This window comes from Euprymna scolopes, chromosome 14 (genome assembly GCF_053919585.1).
Source record: "Euprymna scolopes isolate OS-2025 chromosome 14, ASM5391958v1, whole genome shotgun sequence".
Taxonomy (NCBI): domain Eukaryota; kingdom Metazoa; phylum Mollusca; class Cephalopoda; order Sepiida; family Sepiolidae; genus Euprymna; species Euprymna scolopes.
Genome location: NC_136495.1, coordinates 5542194 through 5563728, shown reverse-complemented (window position 1 = coordinate 5563728; position 21535 = coordinate 5542194). Strand labels below are relative to the sequence as shown.

General features: G+C 33.6%; 2 protein-coding genes across 2 annotated transcripts in view; one reads left to right on the top strand and one right to left on the bottom strand.

Annotated features, from left to right (window-relative positions):
- Positions 1–5609: 5609 nt before the first annotated feature.
- On the top strand, positions 5610–6386 carry LOC145293330 (uncharacterized). Its single transcript, XM_080139972.1, has one exon. The coding sequence runs from the start codon at positions 5610–5612 to the stop codon at positions 6384–6386; it is 777 nt and encodes a 258-aa protein (XP_079996098.1).
- A 1380-nt stretch (positions 6387–7766) lies between these two features.
- The window catches only part of LOC145293343 (uncharacterized), a 42113-nt gene continuing 28344 nt past the window's right edge, over positions 7767–21535 (bottom strand). Inside the window, exons 3-5 of the mRNA XM_080139985.1 lie at positions 20257–20486; positions 19606–19672; positions 7767–9359 (exon numbers count right to left, since the gene is read on the bottom strand). Coding sequence (XP_079996111.1) covers positions 8662–9359; positions 19606–19672; positions 20257–20486 — 995 coding nt within the window. The 3' untranslated portion in view covers positions 7767–8661. The remainder of the gene's footprint in view (positions 9360–19605; positions 19673–20256; positions 20487–21535) is intronic.

Genomic DNA, 21535 nt, shown 5'->3' with positions numbered 1-21535 from the left:
AGCGAACTTATTATCATCTGGCGATATAGCTCAGTGGTAGAGCATTTGACTACAAATCAAATCATCCCATGTTCAAGCCGGAGTGTACTTCACAATTTTATTTTAATTATTCTTGAGTTTAATTTACAATAAAAGAAGAGGTACCACTTCAAATCGCCTTAAATCATTTCCTCGTTCGCAAAAACTTTTAAAACTAAACATTAATCAGAAGTGATTATTTCAGAGCATTCATCGTTAATCCCAAATATCAGCTGACGTGATATTGTAAACAAACACAGGCGGAATTTGATGAATGGCGTTATTATTATTATTATTATTATTATTATTATTATTTTTTATTTTTATTTTTTTGCAAATTAGTTCACCTTGCAAATTATTCTTTGTAATATATAATATTCAATAGAGGATAGATTCTATAATGATACATGTGCAATCTGCATAAATTAAAATATTTTTAAGCGTATTGTATGACCGGGCAACTCCGGGCGTCAAGCTAGTGTATGTATAATCTTTAATCGCTTGATTCACTGTGGGAGATGCACCCTCGAATAAACTCTCATGACGGGTAGGTGACATGGTGGTACTCCACGTAATGGTGTACTGGCAACCTGCTGCAAGATATTATAATGAACCTGCATGTCAAGCACATGTTTGCAAATGGTGACATCTGAAGTGTGTGTGACACGAAGTTGCGCCTTGTGCACACCTAAAACACTTTGTAGCTGGGGATGGTTCAATCCTAATGAGCAAAAATGTATACTCGTATCCGAGTTCTGCCAAAGATATGCATAAATAGATTTTAATTATATACACTAGTAGGGAGACCCGACATTGCCCGGGATTAAATGATAATCAACGAATATTGCTCCGTCCAATAGTTTTATTGTTAAATCGCCCATTTTTCAATCAAATCGATTGATTGCTCTAGTTGGTAACTCATCGAGGGAGGAAGCTTCCCATACCTGTATAGCTGGTGACAGTCTAAAATACATTTTTTTACATGGAGGTCACCACTTATCAAGGCCCAGAAGCTACTCGGGGATAAGGGTTATTGCATGTACAGTAATCAATGGGATAGTGTTGTAGTATTTGTTAGTATTGGAGATTTGAGAAAGTGTCATTACTTAAGGGGCAGTTCATCAGGAATTTGTTTGTGTTGGACTTGAAAACATCCAAGCTGAAGTCAGGTGGGAAACAGGCAAGCGGTAAATACATAGTCTACATTGCACTGTAGAGAACCTACTGTATATGTTATAAAATTATTTTATATATATAATTTATTGAATGAAAGTTTTACATAGAAAAGTCATGATTCAACAGTGCTCTAAACAGAGACATTCGTTTCGAAACACTCTTGTTTTATTGAAAAATCTACTGTTGATTTTATACGCTGATCCCTTCTGCTTGTGAGGTGATAAAACTACTTAAACACGCTTGAGATGTTATGTTGTATAACGTTATTAACGTTGGTCAAAATCGAACTGTTTTTAATAGGATTTTTTCGGTTATCGATTTTTCGATACTTATTGAAGGTGATACAAAACTTACAGTACATTTGTATAAAATTTAAAAGAAAATAGGTCCAGTGGTTTTAGAGTCCATATGGAATAAACTCACACACAAAATGACTTTTATACATTAGTGAAGATTTTATATTCATTTTATATAATATATATTGTTATTTTTATTATGTAATATATATATATATATATATATATAGTAATTTATAAAATATATATAGCGATAAAGGTGCACTGAATATTCCGCGTTTCATCCACTCTAGGACTCTTCAGGCTTATGAGTGGATTATGTGGTTGATTATCGTTTTTATATGCTCCTCTTCTATTGAGATTTTAATTAGCCAATCAGCTTTCTAGTATCCACCACGTCCTTCCTATCAGCCAATGAGCATGCATTTATCGAGCAAAGGCCTATTTGGCCGCTGGTTGACCTGTTCCGCTTTCTTTGAATTCCCAGTATTTATTCGCTAGTGTTGTTTTCATACGGTGTTTTTTACTTTTGTGGTCATAGTATCGGGTTTTTAAATCCAAGGAAGTTATACCTACGTAATATTTCTTGTTATTCGGGTTTTCTTTCGCAAATATTGTGGCCTTGTAAGACCATTCAAGAATAGAAAATACCAAATATAATAAATTTGTCTGATGCTCAATGATATTCAAAGCATAAAATTCAATTCACAATTTTTGAAAACACATGCTTTGTTTTACTCTTCTCATAAGAGTATATGTTACAGATCTGTTTCGTTAAGAAGCTTCTACAAACAATAGAAAATATGTTATTACTGTATTTTGAAGGTAGAAAACTTTTCAGACAATTCTGTGGAGGTAAAAACATATTCAAACACAATCTTTACATGTTACAAACAGTCAAAATCATACCTCTCATGTAGAGGATATAAATCACGTTGTTGGTCAGGTCTCCATCTTATTTATTTATTTATTTTTCCCCTTTATATATATATATATATATATATATATATATATATATATATATATATATATATATAGTTTTATTTATAGTATTCCAAAGTTTACAGGGTTTATATAATTGAAAATTCAGTAATCGAAAATATATAAATATATAAGTCTTTTAAAAACTTTGCAAGGATGAGATATAGGTAAAATATTTCGCTTGTTTTATTTTCCTTATAAGGGAAATGGTTTCCATAATGTTTTATTGTTAAAGTGTTCTTTATTCAATAAGTCTGACGAAAGGCTGTTCTTGTGAAAAATTTCAATCGACATAATGTTTGGATTTGTCCGAATAGTCTTGAAATAATTGTAACTAACTTTGAAATGCACTACTTTTGTTGCTATCAATCCATTCTCTGATGTTTTGGTTTTTGGTAAAACAATATATACATGCATATTTTGAGTTACGTTTTATGTCTTCACATGGCACCGAAAAGTAGAGTATTTGAGGCAAGCATTTATTTCATCTGCTGGTGTTGATTGAGGAATTACATGTAACATTTACCTGAAATCTCCTACAAGAAGTATTACTGCATCCCCAAATGGTTTGTACCCTGCCACGCGTTGCTGTGGCTCAAATTGGTGCAATGGAAAAAGTTCCGAAATGAGAAAATGCATGTTTATTATAGGTTAAATTCCCCATTTCATATGGGTACACAGTGTTTGTTGTTCCATTTTCTTAGCTGATATAGAGATTTTCTGGTTTGGTGACTCTTGAATACGTAACATAAATTGTCCATGTGAAAAAACAGTCAGTGTATAATTATAAGCTCCACAATTGTAAAGATTGTTCCCTGTGCTTTGTTGATGGTTATTGCAAATGACAATAAAATTGGAAAGTGCAATTTCCTAATGTATAATGATGTATCCAATGGAATCATAGGAATGCATGGAATGAAGATATATTTATCTGTGAAAGGTCCTGTTAAGATTGTTGTTTCTATGATATTGTTTGTTAATTGTTTTTATTGCAAGCCATGTGCCATTGCAAAGCTTCAGTTGCAATACATGCGGTGACAAAATAGCTGTTGGATAATTTACCACTTTATCTGCTTTCACAACAGTGTCGATGGATTTGTATTTGACTACCTCGCTTGACATTTTACATTGAATAATAGCGGTAAGTTCATGGACGTCTTTGTATTGAGCTGCAGTTAAGTGGAATTTGTATAATTAATTTGAATATCTGGAAAAACCTTTTTAACCAACTCTTCTTTTGATGTAATAAAATTACAGAAATTAAGAGTTAAAGAATTTCGCCCTTAACTCGGATCAGCCGGCCCTTTTCCGTACCCAATTTCCACAAGTGATGTAAAAATTTCTGTGTGGATCGGGCAGTCTGCAACTGGACATGCATATTTTGAGTTACGTTTTATGTCTTCACATGGTACCGAAAAGTAGAGTATTTGAGGCAAGCATTTATTTCATCTTCTGGTGTTGATTGAGGAATTGCATGAAACAGAGAGGGAGCGAGACAGAGGAAAGAAAAGGCTGACTTGGATAGCTTCCGTACATTCATATCCGATCTACCTATGCATTCCATGTTTAAAAAGGATGTGTCCTCTATAGTATCAGACCTGACCGAATGGTTAATTGTAGGCATAGGCCGATTCATACCATCCAAAATATTCCAACAAAGACCTAACAGCCAGCCATGGTTCTCCCCAGAATGCGCTGCTGCCATCGCGCACAGAAATCACTTTTTCCATAGCTACCAACATAATAGAGTACTGAGACTAAAGCTGCTTTCAGGACTGACAGCAACCACTGTAAAAGAGTAATAAACAATGCAAGAGAGCTATATGCCCAGTCCGTTAAATCCAAAGTAGCTGCGCAGCGGCTTGGTTCCCACCATTTTTGGCAAATAGCAAACAAATAGGATCCTGAACAGAAGCGTGCGTTCTATCCCAACTATCATCAATGGACCAGAGGTTATCTCGTCAGCATCAGACAAGGCCAGACTGTTTGCCAAGAACTTTGCAGCTAATTCTACCTTATGCGACGAATGCCATTAACTCCTCGTATTTCCTCCTATCACAGACAACACGCTATCCAACATACAAATATCTGTGTGTGAGGTCGGCAAGCTAATCAAGAAACTTGATTCCAATAAAGCAACTGGCCCTGACGGAATTCCAGTTATAGTGCTGAAAAAGCTCCAACCAGAACTTGCTCCCATACTTAGAAAACTGTTTAAACGTTGCCTTAAGGAGAAGTGCTTTCCTACAACCTTGAAAACCTCATCAGTATGCCCTGTATTTAAGAATTCAGGTGAAAAGTCATCTCCCTCTCAGTACAGACCAATAAGTCTCCTGTGTGTCATGAGTAAGTTGTTGGAATCCATATTAAATAAAGAAGTAGTCAACCACCTCAGCAGAAATAACCTTCTTAGTGGCATGCAATATGGTTTCCGCTCTGCAAGATCTACAGCAGATGTGCTAACGATTATATCTCATAGGATTAGTGAACCTCTCGACAAAGGCTTCCTTTCTAGAGCAATTGCTCTTGACATATCAAAGGCCTTCGAAAAGGTATGGCATAAGGGCCTACTTCACAAGATTTCCAGCTACAGTATCACTGGTAATGTTTTCTCAATCATTAAAACATTTCTCTCTGATAGGTTCATAAGAGTAGTAGTTAATGGACAGAAACCAGAGGCCCACAGTATTAATGCTGGAATCCTTCAGCGGTCCATCCTGGGCCCAACTCTCTTCCATCACATCAATGATCTCGCCAAACATATACCGGGTTTTGAATAAGTCCTGTTACATTTTTATTTTTATAAATTCATGTATTATTATTGATTGTAAGTAACATTTTAGTACGTCTAATTAATACTTATATATTGCAGATACAATATTGACTCCTGAGAAAATCCTAAATTATAAGTACAGCCCAATGGAAGGAAAAAGAAATGAAATATCCGTTTTGCTGCGCGCGGGTCGCAAACAAACTGACATTGCAAAGCTACTAAACGTCAGTAGAATGACTGTCTATCGTGTTGCCCAACGTCTGAATAACTCGGAGACCCTCAAGGATCGACCTTGATCAGGAAGGCCTGAAAAAATTAGGCGTGGAACCATCAAAAAGGCCTTTGAAAATGATCCTGAGCTGAAAATGACAAGACTGGCACAAAAGATGAAGATTTCTGTATCCACAGTGTCCACGGTTGCCAAGAGCATGGGAGGAAAGAGTCTAAGACGTTCCAAGAAACCCCTCTTGAGTGCTGCAATGATTCATAAACGTCTGGAGAGGAGCACCCGCCTGTTGAATGACTTAAAGAGCCACGGGAATCGTATCCTCATTATTTCCGATGAGAAAACATTCACTGTCGATCCAGTCTTCAACAGGCAGAACGACCGGGTCGTAAGCTTTGGGAATGATGTCTCTAACCACAAGAGAGTGGCAACCACCAAGCATCCAGCATCTATCATGATGCTTGGGGTCGTAGGATCCAATGGGGAGAAGATGCCCCTGGTGTGGTTTGAACAGGGATACAGGCTAACCTCCGCTGTTTACAAAGACATTTTGGAAACTAAAATTCTTCCATGGGTTAAAAAGATTACCAAGGAAGCAGATTACGTGTTCCAGCAGGACGGCGCACCCGCACACACCGCCAAAATTGCGCAGAACTGGTTAGAGACTAACATGAGCTTCTGGCCCAAAGACTTTTGGCCTCCACAGTCGCCAGATTTGACCCCCCTTGATTTCAGTGTGTGGGCGCATATTGAGGAAAGGGCATGTAAGACCCGCCACAGTAACACAAATGAGCTGAAAGCCTCTGTGAACCGAGCATGGGCGTCCATGAAGAAGGACAACGTCAGGAAGGCCTGTAAGAGTTTCCGACCTCGGTTGGAACGTGTCATTGCCGCCAAAGGTGGTCACATTGAATGATATGATGCCTTGTATACTAATAAATCATTGTGTAACCAAACTTGTTTAATTCTACCCAAAATGACGTACCAGGCTTAATTTGAATAGGAAAATCTACAATGTAACAGGACTTATTCAAAACCCGGTACTTAAATCATTCGTTGGCATCTATGCTGATGACACGACCATCTATGGTAACAGATCACAGGCCGTAAATGACAAAGTTCTCTCTAATTCTCTGTCTTCTGATCTTGAGCGCGTGGTACAGTGGGGGAAGAGGTAGCTGGTCATTATTAATGCATCCAAAACCAAGCTTCTATCTTTAAATCATCAACGCTCTGATCCCCAGCTGGCATCAATTGAAATGGATGGCCCTCGTCTTTGGGAGGCTCCATGTTTTGACAAGCTTCTGGGTTTGACATTTACTCCTGATCTGAAATAGAACACGCACATCAGGTCTGTTGCCAAGGATGCTGGGAAAATGGTGGGATCCTTCTACCGCTCCAGAAGATATCTCAATACTGATGCAATTCTCTATCTGTATAAAAGCCAAGTACGTCCAAGGATGGAATACTACTGCCACATCTGGACAGGAGCTGCTAAACACAGTCTATCCTGCCTTGACAAAATAGACTTCGTGGCTTAGTGGGGGATGCCCTTTCTCTTCCCTGCAGCCTTTCTCCCACAGAAGAGACGTTGCGAGCCTGTCTTTGTTTTATCGCTATTTCCATGGGCAGAGCTGGTCTGAGTTCCAATCTCTGGCCCCACGCCAATCTTTCATGAGAAACACCCGTCTGACTGAAACTACTGTTAATAATTTTCCCCACTCTTTATCTGTGCCTAAATCCAAACTTAGATTCTATGGGCAGAGCTTCTTTCTCAGAAGTGCTCGACTGCGGAACTCTCTTCTGTTTGTCTGTTTCCCACCTGACTACAACTTGGATGTCTTCAAGTCCAACATAAACAAATTCCTGACAAACCGCCCTCTTAAGTAAGACACTCTATCAAATCTCAAATACTACTGTTTATTACAATACTATCTCATTGATTACTTTACACGCAATAACCCTTATCCCTGAGTTGCCTCCGGGCCTTGATAAGTGGTGACATCCATGTAAAAAAGGAAGAGAGAGATAGAGAGGAGAGAAATATAGATTGAGAGAGATGGGGAGATTGATAGAGAGAGATAATAAGAGAGGAAGAGAGACACAGAGAAACAGAGGGTGAACTATACTTCACTGTTTTTTCCTCGATCAGTAGAGAAGAAATCCTTCGAGACTGAGGTTAATTTTATTTGTGTTACTATCCAGAGTACCCTTTTTTCGGGAGCAAGATTTTCCACACATTAGAAACTCACTGGGTTATCTGTACTTTCAACTAACAATTTAATAAACAAAAAGACATTGTAAAACTTGAATTTAACGTGAAAATACTGTTTTAAAAATAGCACGGTAACATGAGTGCATAAGCGCCACTTTATTTTAAATATTTTTTTTCCAAAGGAATGTTTTAATAAATCCACATACCGGCGCATGACGTCAACAGCCGGATAAAGCCGAGCGTTGCCGATGAAATAATAACAACGCTATGTGAAAAAGTGAAGTAAAATTTTAAATGTAGGAACATAAACAGAAAAAACACAAAAAACCTAGCGTTCAGTTGTATTTCTTATTAAATGTTTGTAGAAAATGTCAATTTTGTTGTCAAATAACTTTAAAGCAATTTTTGCAATAAATAGCAACTTTGTTAATTTTTACGACTTTCTCCAACGTATTGTGATTAGCTAACCCGAGCTGCGGTCGTCATGTTCCGGAAAAATCCGAGTCGAACGCTGAGTTACGTCTGGTTCATTAAATGCAAATGTACCAAATATTTTTATTTTTAGTTATGCATTATTTTTTAAATTTCACAATTTCTGTTTTATCTTTTAACGATTGTTTAAAAACGTTTTATTTTTACGCACGTGTAGACAGAATCGTTATTTTTCGTCATTTCAAAATAGTCAACCGAAAAGAAACGATGCCGAATAAAAGTTTACTTTTAATATGTTAATATTTTTTACTTTTTAATATTTTAAAACACAGTTGGATTAGATACCATCACTTTTGCAAAATATTACAGAAAACAGGTGTGTAGTTTTCTAGTTTAGTGATTTAGAACAAAACAGATATAGATAACAGAGTTAATGGTATACTTATCGGTAAGGACCGCCACTGAATATGAAAGCAGATTCAATTTAAACCGGAAGTTGAACAAAATCTGAAATTAGGGTTGAAACTGATAATTTGATAACAGTTTAATTATAAGCTTTGTTTTCAAAACATACTTGGCTTTTACTAACATGTTGATCATAAACGATTTGCAGCATATATTTCCGCGCTCTCCTTTTCATAATGAAAACAACGAATATAACTAATATGATCGACACCAAAACTCCCACAACGCTTCCGACAATAACGTTCCTAGTCTTTTCCTTCCTATGTAGGTTATTTCCTTCCGTCTTAACATGTTCTATTGAAATGTTTGATGTATGTGATGGCGTTTCTCCAAAGGTGGTCCAGCAGGGAGTATAAATAATGGAGGAGGAGGTGTCTGTATTTATAGAAAGTGTTGGTATTTCTGTTGGTATTAGTTTTATCGTAGTAGGATTTTTTGGTATTGGCTTAATTCGAGTGGACAATTTTGTTATTGATCTAATTCGAGTGGGAAAATTTGATCTAGTTCTAATTCGAGTGGACAATTTTGTTGTTCTTGGTGTTCTCCAAGTAAACATATTTGTAGTTACAAATTTTGCCAAAGTAGGCGTTTTTCGGTTTATAGGTTTGGAAAAAGAAGTGATTCTTGTTGTTTGATGTAATCTTGTAGTAGGCTTTTTTGTTAGTTTTGGCGTTGGTCTTTTTGTAGATGTAGTTTTTACTGTTGTTGGTTTTGTTGTTGGTATCCATGTTGTTGGTAGCAAAGGACAATATTTTTGCACACTGCCTCCTCGTAAACCTGAAAAGACATTAATTAGATCCAAATTAGATTAAATAAAACAAAATGCCAATAATAAACTAATATATATATATATATATATATATATATATATATATATATATATATATATATATATATATATATGTACTAGCGGGGGTACCCGGCGTTGGCCGGTTGTTTGGAGGTGTGTGGGTAGGGGGTGTAAAGTAAAGAATAAGCGAAGTAATAACCGTGGTTAAATATACAAGGACTTCTTTAAAAAATCGGCAAAAAAAACAGCGATCAAACGTAAAACTTCTTTAAAAATGATGGACGTGTTCAGAAAAACAAAAAGCATAAATCAGGGAAAAATGATGGACGTGTTCGGAAAAACAAAAACAAAAAAAACACCGCGAAAAGCGAAAAAAATGGTATAAATAACCCTTCGATTCGTAAAAATTCCATTCCAGTTTTTTTAAGCAACTACGAAGTAAAGAAAACCCAAACCGGTGTTCTTTCGTAACTGTCCCCTGAGAACGATCCCGCAACGGTGTTAAGTGGTGGTGGGAATTTATTAGAGAGAAAATATTTTACCACTTCCATTGATTTAACCGATTTTGTCAGTGAACTCTCACCAGAAAAAATATAGGAATCTACGATTTTCGAGGAAGTGGAGAGGAAATAGGCCTATAACACATCTCAGATATTGTGCTGCAGTTTGTGTATATTACATTTGTATGAAATGTCTTGATTTTTAATCCTATTAAGGGCAAAATGAAAGGGGAAAAATGAGTTCATTTTATATATATAGAGATATGTATATATAACTACTTCATTTAATCACATGAATTATACGAAAGCATAATTTTATACGTAAACTAAAAGTATTACTTCAACAGTGCTCAATATATCGGCAGAGCTTATACACACATATATCTATAATATAAAGCTGAACGTCTGTGTGTGTGTCTGGTCACGAATAGGATCCTATGTGGTTGACTATTATAGAAAACTGATCACATATAATGATAGACGATGTATTGAGACACAGGAATAGGTATGTTTGATCTGGCATAATGATGATTGATTAAAATTGTGGGGTCTGCGTACGCGCCTGGTCCACAAAGTATGGAAATAAAAATTAAAAAATTAAAAACAAATGTTTACAAGTATTTTTGATATAAATGTACATAATAATACTTTGACAAGTATGTTTTAACTTAAATAGGGATGGTATAATAAATTGTGGGGTCTGCATTCGCGCCTGGCCTCCATAGAATGGAAATTGACACAAACTTTAATAAAGACTTTAGAATGGAAATATGTCACAAAGTTTAACAAGGTTTTTTAATATAGATCCATAGAATATTGTGATAATTTGATAAACTGTAGTGGAATGGGAACAAAAGTGATTGGTCGCGTTCAATGCTGCCAAGACTAAACTAGTTTCATTCAATAATTACAAGAAACTCTCTCTACCACCCATAGCAATGGCCAACGACTCTTTATCTGAGAGTACATCTTTCAAACTCCTTGGCCTAACGTTCACAGGAAACATGAGTTGGAACAATTACATTGAAGGCATTGCCAGGGCCGCTGCAAGAAAGGTAGGCTCTCTCTACCGTGCTAGAAAACTACTAACACCCGAAAGTATCCTGTACCTCTATAAGGCCACCATTCGCCCATGTATGGAGTATTGCTGCCACATCTGGGCTGGTGCATCTGCTACTAGTCTCTCGCTCCTTGACAAGGTTCAAAAGAGAGTCGCAAACCTGATAGGCCCTGAACTGGCATCTAAGCTTCAGCCTCTGTCCCATCGACGAAATGTTGCATCCCTCTGCCTTTTCTACAAGTATTTTAGTGGTGAATGCTCTGACGAACTGCAATCACTTGTGCCCCCACGACGCGAGCACCCTCGACAAACCCGACAGGCTACTAGATCCCACCCCCACACTGTAGAGATCCCTAGATGTAAAAGATCTTTTTACTCCAATAGTTTCTTCCCCAGAACCGCAAGACTCTGGAATTCCATTCCAGGTCCCTGCTTCCCCAACAGTACTGACGTGCAGAAGTTCAAGTGTAACGTGAACCGACACCTTGCTGCCCAAATCCCTACATAGTACCCCAGTAGTTGTTTCCCCTGATAGTAGCCCCCTACACCAAAGTGGCAATTTGCCTTGTTTGGGGTGAAAATGTAATAATATATATATATATATATATATATATATATATATATATATATATATATATATATATATATATACATATATATGTATGTATGAGTGAGATAGAGAAAAATATGCTTATTATTGGATCTATTTGTTAGTTCTAATATTGATCATTTCGTAGATGTTTCTGTTGTTGTAAATTTTCTTATTATTGCTATAGCTATAGAAAGTGTTTTCTGATTGTAGATTTTAAAGCATTGTTTTTCCCAATTGCCATAAATTAATTATGTTAATATATGAAACAAAACAAAGTGAAACATTATATATCTATATCTATAATTATACCAATATCAAATCTATCTATCTGTCTATCTATTTATCTATCTACCTATTACTCTACCTATCTATCTATTTATCTATCTATCCAACTTTATATATATATATATATATATATATATATATATATATATATATATATATATATATATATATAACTATTTAGTTACTTTATGTTTGCATCGTGGAATAAGATTGAAATTGAGTTTGATTCAAAACCTAAAGAATTGTACAATCGAGTGAAATTAGAAGCTTGTTAACAGATGGAATTATGTCACAGAGAGCTAAAGTCAAATATATATATATATATATATATATATTATATATATATATATAATATATATATAATATATATATATAAAAAAAAGTACAATAAGTTTATCAAGGTAATCAAAATGGTAAACTTAAAATATATTATAAATATTAAAGAGTTAATATTTACGAGTAAAGTAATCTCATTAGGACTATCCACTTATCTTGTACTTCCTTTTTTAAAATTAAATATGTTTTTAACTCTTTTTCAAGATGTCTTTTAACATGTTTTATTAACCATTTGTTCATATATATATATATATATATATATATATATATATATATATATATATATATATATATATAAACGGGGAAGGTAAAGAAATGGAATAAATAACTTCTTTAAGAGGAGGCTTATCGGAATAATGCAAAGCTCAACAAATTTTGGAGCTTATATTATACTAGCATTTGAGCCCGGCGTTGCCCGGGTGTTTGGAGGTGTGTGTTGAGCAAAAAAAAAAAAAAATAAAATAAAAGAAATAAAAGTGGTAGTAGGAAGGCAGCCAGGCTCGAACCCGTACTGCAAAAGAGGAAAAGACCGGGGAAAAACGTGATGTCTTTGCTGTTACGAACACTGCCAAACCGAAAGTGACGTAGGTTTTAATTAAGGCTAGACAATCGAAAGGAGAGGACGATTTTCGAAAATATCGGCGAAAAGTGCTCAGTTGAATGTGAAGATATTAATTTTTTTAGCCAATTTTTCGATATTTGTCGTCTGATAGGTCTAGCTTCAAAATGATACCCATCTAGTAAAAATCCGTATTAAAAAAGTATGGTTCTCTCAAAAATGTTACGACTTGAAAGTCTGGCATAAAATTCTCGGACACTGCAATACTGCGTACATTAAATTACCAAGTTTAGTCGAAGGCATGAAAATAATACTTCAGACGATCTCTCAGATTGTGATGCTTGTGCACAGGGAAAAATAATGAAATATGTAAGTAAAACACCAGACGAAAAGGCCACCAAAAATTCTCTCACTTGTGCACTGTGACTTGGCAGGCCTGATTCGTCCGATGGGAAGAGATAACTTCACGTATGGATTAAATTTTGTTGACGATTATTCAGGTTTAATTATGGTTTATTTCTTAAATAACAAATCTGACATTATCCTCGTCACTAAAAAATATTGAGCCGACACCGCCCTGTACAGCTCGGTAAGATGTATTCGTTCAGACAATGAAACTGAATCTACTAGTAAAGACTTTCAACTTCTATTAATTAATCGTCGTATTAAACACAAGAAATCAGCGCCTTATTCCTCATTTCAAAATGGCACCACTGAAGGACTATGACAGACCCTTTTCGAAATGGCAAGATGTTTACTTATCGAATCGGAATTAACCCAAAGTTTAATGGCGGCGGCATATATCAGAAATAGATCGTTCAATAAAAGATTAGGCAAAACCTCGTATGAAGTGTTTTGCGATGTAAAATCCAAATTGAACCGAATGCATATATTTGGTTCAAATTGATATGCATTCATAGAAAATACACGCAAACTAACTATTAAAAGCGTAAAAGGTATTTTCATAGATTACAAAAAAAGCAGCCCGGGTTACTTAATTTATTTTCACAGTCAAAATGTTATAAAAAGTTAGAGATGTAAAATTCAATGATAAATTTAATAAAAAAAATGAAGAATCAGTGGATAAAAAACGTAAGTATTTTTAACAACGACGACAATTGTAATACATCTAGTGACGTAAATATTAACTCGACAGGTCGATACCTGATAAGAGATCGAAAAAAACAGACTTCCTAAAAACTGAAAAGCTACAAGACTACGCAGTAGATTAATATTACTCCTTGAAAAGTGCAACAGAAAGATATTGAGACGATTAATTGATAAAATTCCCAAGAATGGAAAAAGCTATGGAATCCGAATTGAACGCTTTATCTGAAAATAATACATACGAAATGGTGGCAAGGCCAAATGATAAGAATATAATTTTTTTCTCGCTGTTTTTTTTTTAACAAAAAAATCACGGCGTCTGGCAGTGAAACCTTTAAAGCAAGATTTGTTGCAAAAGTTTTTTCTCGAATATTTTGCCATTCTCGGTGACGAAATATTTAACGATAATTGGAATTTTATTGCTATTTTCCGCTCAATACAATTTAAAAATACATCAAATGGGTGTAAAAAATGATTATTTAAATGCTCTGATTGACTGTAAGATTTATATTTACCCTCCCACGAGGGATTTAAAATAAAAAAATAAAAAAATTCGTATGGAAACTGAATAAGTCGTCCTGTGGTCTTAAACCAAGCGCTCACAATTGGATCTAGTACTCCATAATTATTTAATAGAACAAGACTTCAGGGAATGTCTCGTAGACGCGTGCATGTGTATCAAAAATATAGGTAATACATTGTTGATTCTTTTTTTTAGGTTGACGATATATTACCCACGTCAAATTGTGACAACACTTTAAAAGATGTTAAGAATAAATTAAATGAAACATTCAAAATGGCCGATCTTAGACGGTTATCATGATTTCTTGGTATAAAGTTTATTTGTGAAAATGAAACTATAACAATGAACCAATCAGCGTACATTGAAAAAAAAATCCTGCTAAAGTTTTGAATGCATAATTAAAACCACGTAGTCAGTAAAAAATCTATTACTCTTAATTATGTAGAATCTGAAAATAATACAGCGGCCATATTTTAATAAAGCCTAACCCTAACCCTAAATCAGTAACAAAGATAAAATAAAGCATTATATCGCTGACCTTTTTGAATTAATCTTGAATAAATCTATTTTCAAAAACGAGAAGTCGAAACCACATAAAAAATAGATTGTAAATTGCCCACCGTATGGCGATAAACTACGATCACAATGCTTCGAGTTTTTCTTTAGCAAAAACAAAAGTGATTTTTTCTTCAGAAAACTCTTTCTTAAAAAATAATAAAACAACAAACTTAAACAATTAAATTAAATGTGTAATGGCTTCCTCTTACAACATACACGTTCTGTTCATCTGTATGTGTTTGTATATATATTTAAAAAGTATGTATATCTGTATGTATTTGTATATATATTTAAAAAGTATGTATATCTGTATGTATTTGTATATATATTTAAAAGGTATGTATATCTGTATGTGTTTGTATATATATTTAAAAAGTATGTATATCTTTATGTATTTGTATATATATATTAAAAAGTATGTATATCTGTATGTGTTTGTATATATATTTAAAAAGTATGTATATCTGTATGTATTTGTATATATATTTAAAAAGTATGTATATCTTTATGTATTTGTATATATATTTAAAAAGTATGTATATCTGTATGTATTTGTATATATATTTAAAAAGTATGTATATCTTTATGTATTTGTATATATATATTTAAAAAGTATGTATATCTTTATGTATTTGTATATATATTTAAAAAGTATGTATATCTGTATGTATTTGTATATATATTTAAAAAGTATGTATATCTGTATGTAGTTGTATATATATTTAAAAAGTATGTATATCTGTATGTATTTGTATATATATTTAAAAAGTATGTATATCTGTATGTATTTGTATATATATTTAAAAAGTATGTATATCTTTATGTATTTGTATATATATTTAAAAAGTATGTATATCTGTATGTATTTGTATATATATTTAAAAAGTATGTATATCTGTATGTATTTGTATATATATATTTAAAAAGTATGTATATCTGTATGTGTTTGTATATATATTTAAAAAGTATGCATATCTTTATGTATTTGTATATATATTTAAAAAGTATGTATATCTGTATGTGTTTGTATATATATTTAACAAGTATGTATATCTTTATGTATTTGTATATATATTTAAAAAGTATGTATATCTGTATGTATTTGTATATATATTTGAAAAGTATGTATATCTTTATGTATTTGTATATTTAAAAAGTATGTATATCTGTATGTGTTTGTATATATATTTAACAAGTATGTATATCTTTATGTATTTGTATATATATTTAAAAAGTATGTATATCTGTATGTATTTGTATATATATTTAAAAAGTATGTATATCTGTATGTATTTGTATATATATTTAAAAAGTATGTATATCTGTATGTATTTGCATATATATTAAACAAGTATGTATATCTGTATGTGTTTGTATATATATTTAAAAAGTATGTATATCTGTATGTATTTGTATATATATTTAAAATGTATGTATATCTGTACGTATTTGTATATATATTTAACAAGTATGTATATCTGTATGTGTTTGTATATATATTTAAAACGTATGTATATCTGTATGTATTTGTATATACATTTAAAAAATATGTATATCTTTATGTATTTGTATATATATTTAAAAAGTATATATATCTGTATGTGTTTGTATATATATTTAAAAAATATGTATATCTTTATGTATTCGTATATATATTTAAAACGTATGTATATATGTATGTATTTGAAAATATCTTTAAAACGTATGTATATCTTTATGTATTTGTATATATCTTTAAAAAGTAAGCATATCATTATGTATTTGTACATATATTAAAAAAGTATGTATATCTTTATGTACTTTTATATGCGTTTAAAAAATTAAAATAAACTAACAAAATATCTTAAACAATTCGATTAAAATGGCTTCTTTTTACACACATTTTATACAAATATATTCATATAATTTTTGAAATGAGAATAAAGATAAATTCCAAAAATAAATAAAACAAAACATGGAAAATAAATATTTTATTTATTTCTTTAAATTTAATTTTTACACTATTCAATCAAATTGAGTCCGAAATGACTTTTTCATTATATCAAAAAGGGGGGGGTTAAATGTTTTTGATGAATAATGAGGGTATGACTACAAAATGTTGGACGATCTTATTTATAATAACGCGTTAGGATAATGAACCAATGAGAAGCCTCCGACCTTGTTATAAAAATATCGAATTTTGGATTTGAGTCTCCGCCCTGACAAAGTTGAACTACGGCTGATTCGGACTACATTGATTCTTTCCCGATCTAATGCCGTCATATTTGTTCTCGAGAATTACTCAACACTAGAGATATTGACAGCATTGATTCTCCGCCGATTGAATTTACTACTGCCATCTTTGTCCAACATAATGGGTCAACACTTAAAAGTGTTCAACTTCTGTAGGGTTGGTTTAGCAACGTGCGGTTGGGCATTGCCGTGGAGAAAAACTGGACGTTTTCTGGTGACTAATGCAGGGCGTTGCTGTCGAAGTTTCTAATGCATTTCATCCATTTGGTGACAGTCCTTTTCCGCCGTAATGGTTTTACTTGCATTAAAAAAACCCCCTAATAAACGAGACCGATCGCAAACCACCAAACAGTCAGCGTAAGATTATTTCAGTGAAACTAGCTTCGGGAAGTTTTGTGGAGCCTCGGTCAGCGTCTAACAACTGAGCTGAACGTTGCCAGTTGTCGTAAAGAACACAATTCACAACCCGGTCGAGAAACGGTCGTTCTTGTTGCGTAAAACAAGGGAAGATGACACTTCATAACGGATTTCTTTTGGTTGTTCTTCAATTCGTTAGGCACCCATTTATCAAGCTTTTTTTCTTCCAATCTCTTTCAAGTGGTTGGAAATCGTCGTATACGTTACATCTAATTCAAAAGCACGTCATCGAACAGTTGTGCGTGGATTGGCTTCAAATAAGTCTCTTAATTGATCGTTGTCAACATCCAATGACCGACAGCTATTCAAGACTCTCGTCGCCGCCACGAAATTCCTTAAACCACCACTTTTGCTATGCGTTCAGTAACGGTTCCTGGTGATATCTCAAGCTATTTCAGCAATTTAAACGATTAGATAGAGTGAAAAACGCTCTTTTACGTGATATATATAGAAAAGGTATTATAACGAAACTTATTTAAAAATACATTGTTTAAAATCAAAATTAAAAATTCCGTCCACCTAATATAACATTTTTGTATAAAAATCAAGTCCAACGTTGAAAGTCCTTGATGAGCCGTTCCACTTAAGTTAACAAATTTACCGAATTTCCATTACTAACGATTACTATATTGTCCAATTGACTACTGTACACTCTTAACCCTTCTCCTCGAGTGTCTATTGGCCTTGATAAGTGGTGACGCCTATGTAAAAAAACCCAAAAATATTTTGTATTCATACTTACAGACACGGATACTTTATGCTTAAATAATATTTGTTTTATCGTTATTTCCATGGAAAGTGCTCGTCTGAGCTCAAATCCCTCGTTCTCCCTCGCCAATCTTTCACGAGAAACACCCGTCTGGCTGAAACTACTGTCAATAATTTTCTCCACTCTTTATCTGTGCCTAAATTCAAACGTAGATTCCATGAACAGAGCTTCTTTCTCAGAAGTGCACGACTGTGGAACTCTCTTCCGTTTGCCTGTTTCCCACCTGGCTACAACTTGGATGCCTTCAAGTCCAACATAAACAAATTCCTGACAAACCGCCCTCTTAAGTTAGACACTCTATCAAACCTCCAATATTAATGATTACTACAATACTATCTCATTGATTACTGTACACGCAATAACCCTTATCCCTGTGTGGCCTCCGGGTCTTGATAAGTGGTGACCTCCATGTAAAAAATTGAAGAAAGTTTGCGAAAAAGAATAGCTGAAACTATCAGCAAGGGCTTGTAAGAAACTAATAGGCGGTTATGAAAAAAGCTTGGAGGTTATACGGCAGAACAGAGGATTTACAAGTAAATATTAGTAAATGTGTTAAATACTTTTAGATTTTTTGTTAATAAATATTTATCAACTAAGAATATCTTCATTTCCGTTTTATTTTTATATGGATATATTTCATTTAAATTAACTTGATATTTCTTGAGAAATATGAAAAAAACAAACAATGCACCAAATACTTTTGCAGCACACACACACATGCACGATATATATATATATATATATATATATATATTTTTTTTTACACAGTGATCACCACTTATCAAGGCCCGGAAGCCACTCAGGGATAAGGGTTATTGCAAGTACATTACGTTAGTGTTGAGATTTGAGGAAGTGTTTACTTAAGGGGGCGGTTCATTAGGAATTTGTTAACGTTGGACTTGAACACATCCAAGTTGTAGTCCGGTGGGAAGCAGGCAGAAGGAACAGAGTTCCACAGGCGTGGACATCTAAGAAATTCTACCCTATGCGACGAAGGCCATCAACTCCTCATATTTCCTCCTATAACACAGAACAAGCTAGGTAACATACAAGTAACCGTGCATGAGGTCGCCAAGCTAATCAAGAAATATATATATATATATATATATATATATATATATCTAGTATATATATATATATATATATATATATATATATATATATATATATATATACTAGATAACACATTTAAATACTATATGATTTTTTCCGTCTTCGAATATATGAGGACCGCTTTTATTCTTATTTATTTATATTATGTGCAACTTTATTAAGAAATAAAAATGGCTACTTACCATCCCATATTTGTGCAATTATTATCCGAGAACCTTTGCCAACTTTGCCCAAAATATAAAGGTATTTCTGTAAAAGAAACCAAAAGTAATTCATATAACAAGGCACAGATATGTTAATTTCATTTGAATTGTTTTAAGCTTTAAAAATTAACAGTAACTGATTTATTTATTGGTAACTAGCTGCCCCGACCCGGCGTTGCCTGGAATGCAGTGAAGTTATTTTATTTTAGACATTTATTCCTGTGCACATTTTTACAACTAATTAAGAAAATGAAATAGAATTAATTTATTTATATCTTTTTAGATTATTCGATTAAAATTTTTAGTTATCTGATTTCCCAGCCAAATAAGTCCTAAAATACAATTATTTTATTATATGATGGACTAACACAACCAATGGAAAAATGAAAGTTTAATTGCTGTTTATCTCAGCAAATAATTCTACGTGTTAGATTGCCTTAAATATTTTTTTATAGAATTTAATACACAGAAATGAAGATAAAAATAGATGCAATCAAACGAAAGAAGAAAAGGAGTCTTAAATAATACTGAACATTGCACTGTAATAATAAAGTGACTTATTGTCGCTTAATTTTCAACAGAAACAAGGATAAAATCCCAAAAGTGATTACAAGAGAATAATGTTCTTACCGTCTTTCCCGGGAGAAAAACACGAGCCATTCTTTTTATTGAATTCCTCGGCTGAATTTCGCACGACCAGATTGGACCGGATTTATAGGTAGAAACTTTCAGTGTAAATGGTCCGGGACCAATTACATAATATTCGATTGTGAAATAACCATTGGACCAACCGTCAAACATACCAAAAGTCAAGGTTATAGTAGATCTACAATAATCTGCACCATTTAAGTATAAATAACCTGTAAATAAAAAAAAATAAAAATTTCAACTCATGCATGTTAACATAAAATGTTTTTTTTCGTGACTTTATTTTATTGGGGAGAATTTATTTTATTTAAAAAATATTTTTGTTGTTATTTTTAGGGATGAATTTTATTGGTATCAGGTTGTTATTTTTTTTTAAGTCGTTGGTAAGTTTGTTGCATTAAACTAAATTCAGTAAATGATTTTCTTACCGTAGTTTCCGGGAGAAAATCACGAGCCATTCTTTTTATGACATTACAAGGTTGAACTTTTCACGCCCACATTTCGCTAGATTTATAAGTGAAAACTTCCAGTGTAAATCGTCCGGGATCAATTAAATAATGTTTGACTTTGAATTAACCGGGAAATATATCAATTATATTGATTAACATGGATTTACAGGGTGGAAAAAAAAGTGTCGCCCTAAAGAAAAATTTATTTTAAAACTGGGGCATGTCTTTTCCACAATGACTGGTGGATTGCGGCGATCAGGCTGGCTTTGGTGTTGAGGGTAGTCATGTTGGTGATGTTCTTGATGTATAACCAAACTAAGTAATCCAGCGAATTCAGGCGGGAGGGGGGGGAGAAGGAGGCAAGTGAGAGAATGGTACGAAGTCGTAGTACTCCTTCTGAAGCCAAGCTTCGGTCTTTTTGGACTTGTGGGTCAGCACCCATCTGATTGCACCAGAGGATCATTAAACTCCAGGTACACTTTGGTGTTGACTTTTAAACCATTTTTTCACTCACTTAAAACCGTACCAAAAACCATAACCATGGTTGGAAACTTTTTCATCACCCTGAGCACGTCCCTGTTTTTCGTAGCAATCCAACGCTGCATTTTGGGAGTGCTGGCAATTGTCCTGTTTTCATAGCTTAGATTGGTAGAGAGCATTACATGTACAGCGGTGTATGTTTGATTTTGTGAAAAAATAAAAAAAAGAAAAGAAAAAGAGGATTGCTTACGTGGTGGCGCCGGCCTAGGGGGCGAAATTTCAATCTGAGTGTTTAAAAGGACGAGTCTTATATAGACTTGGAGGAGGCACGA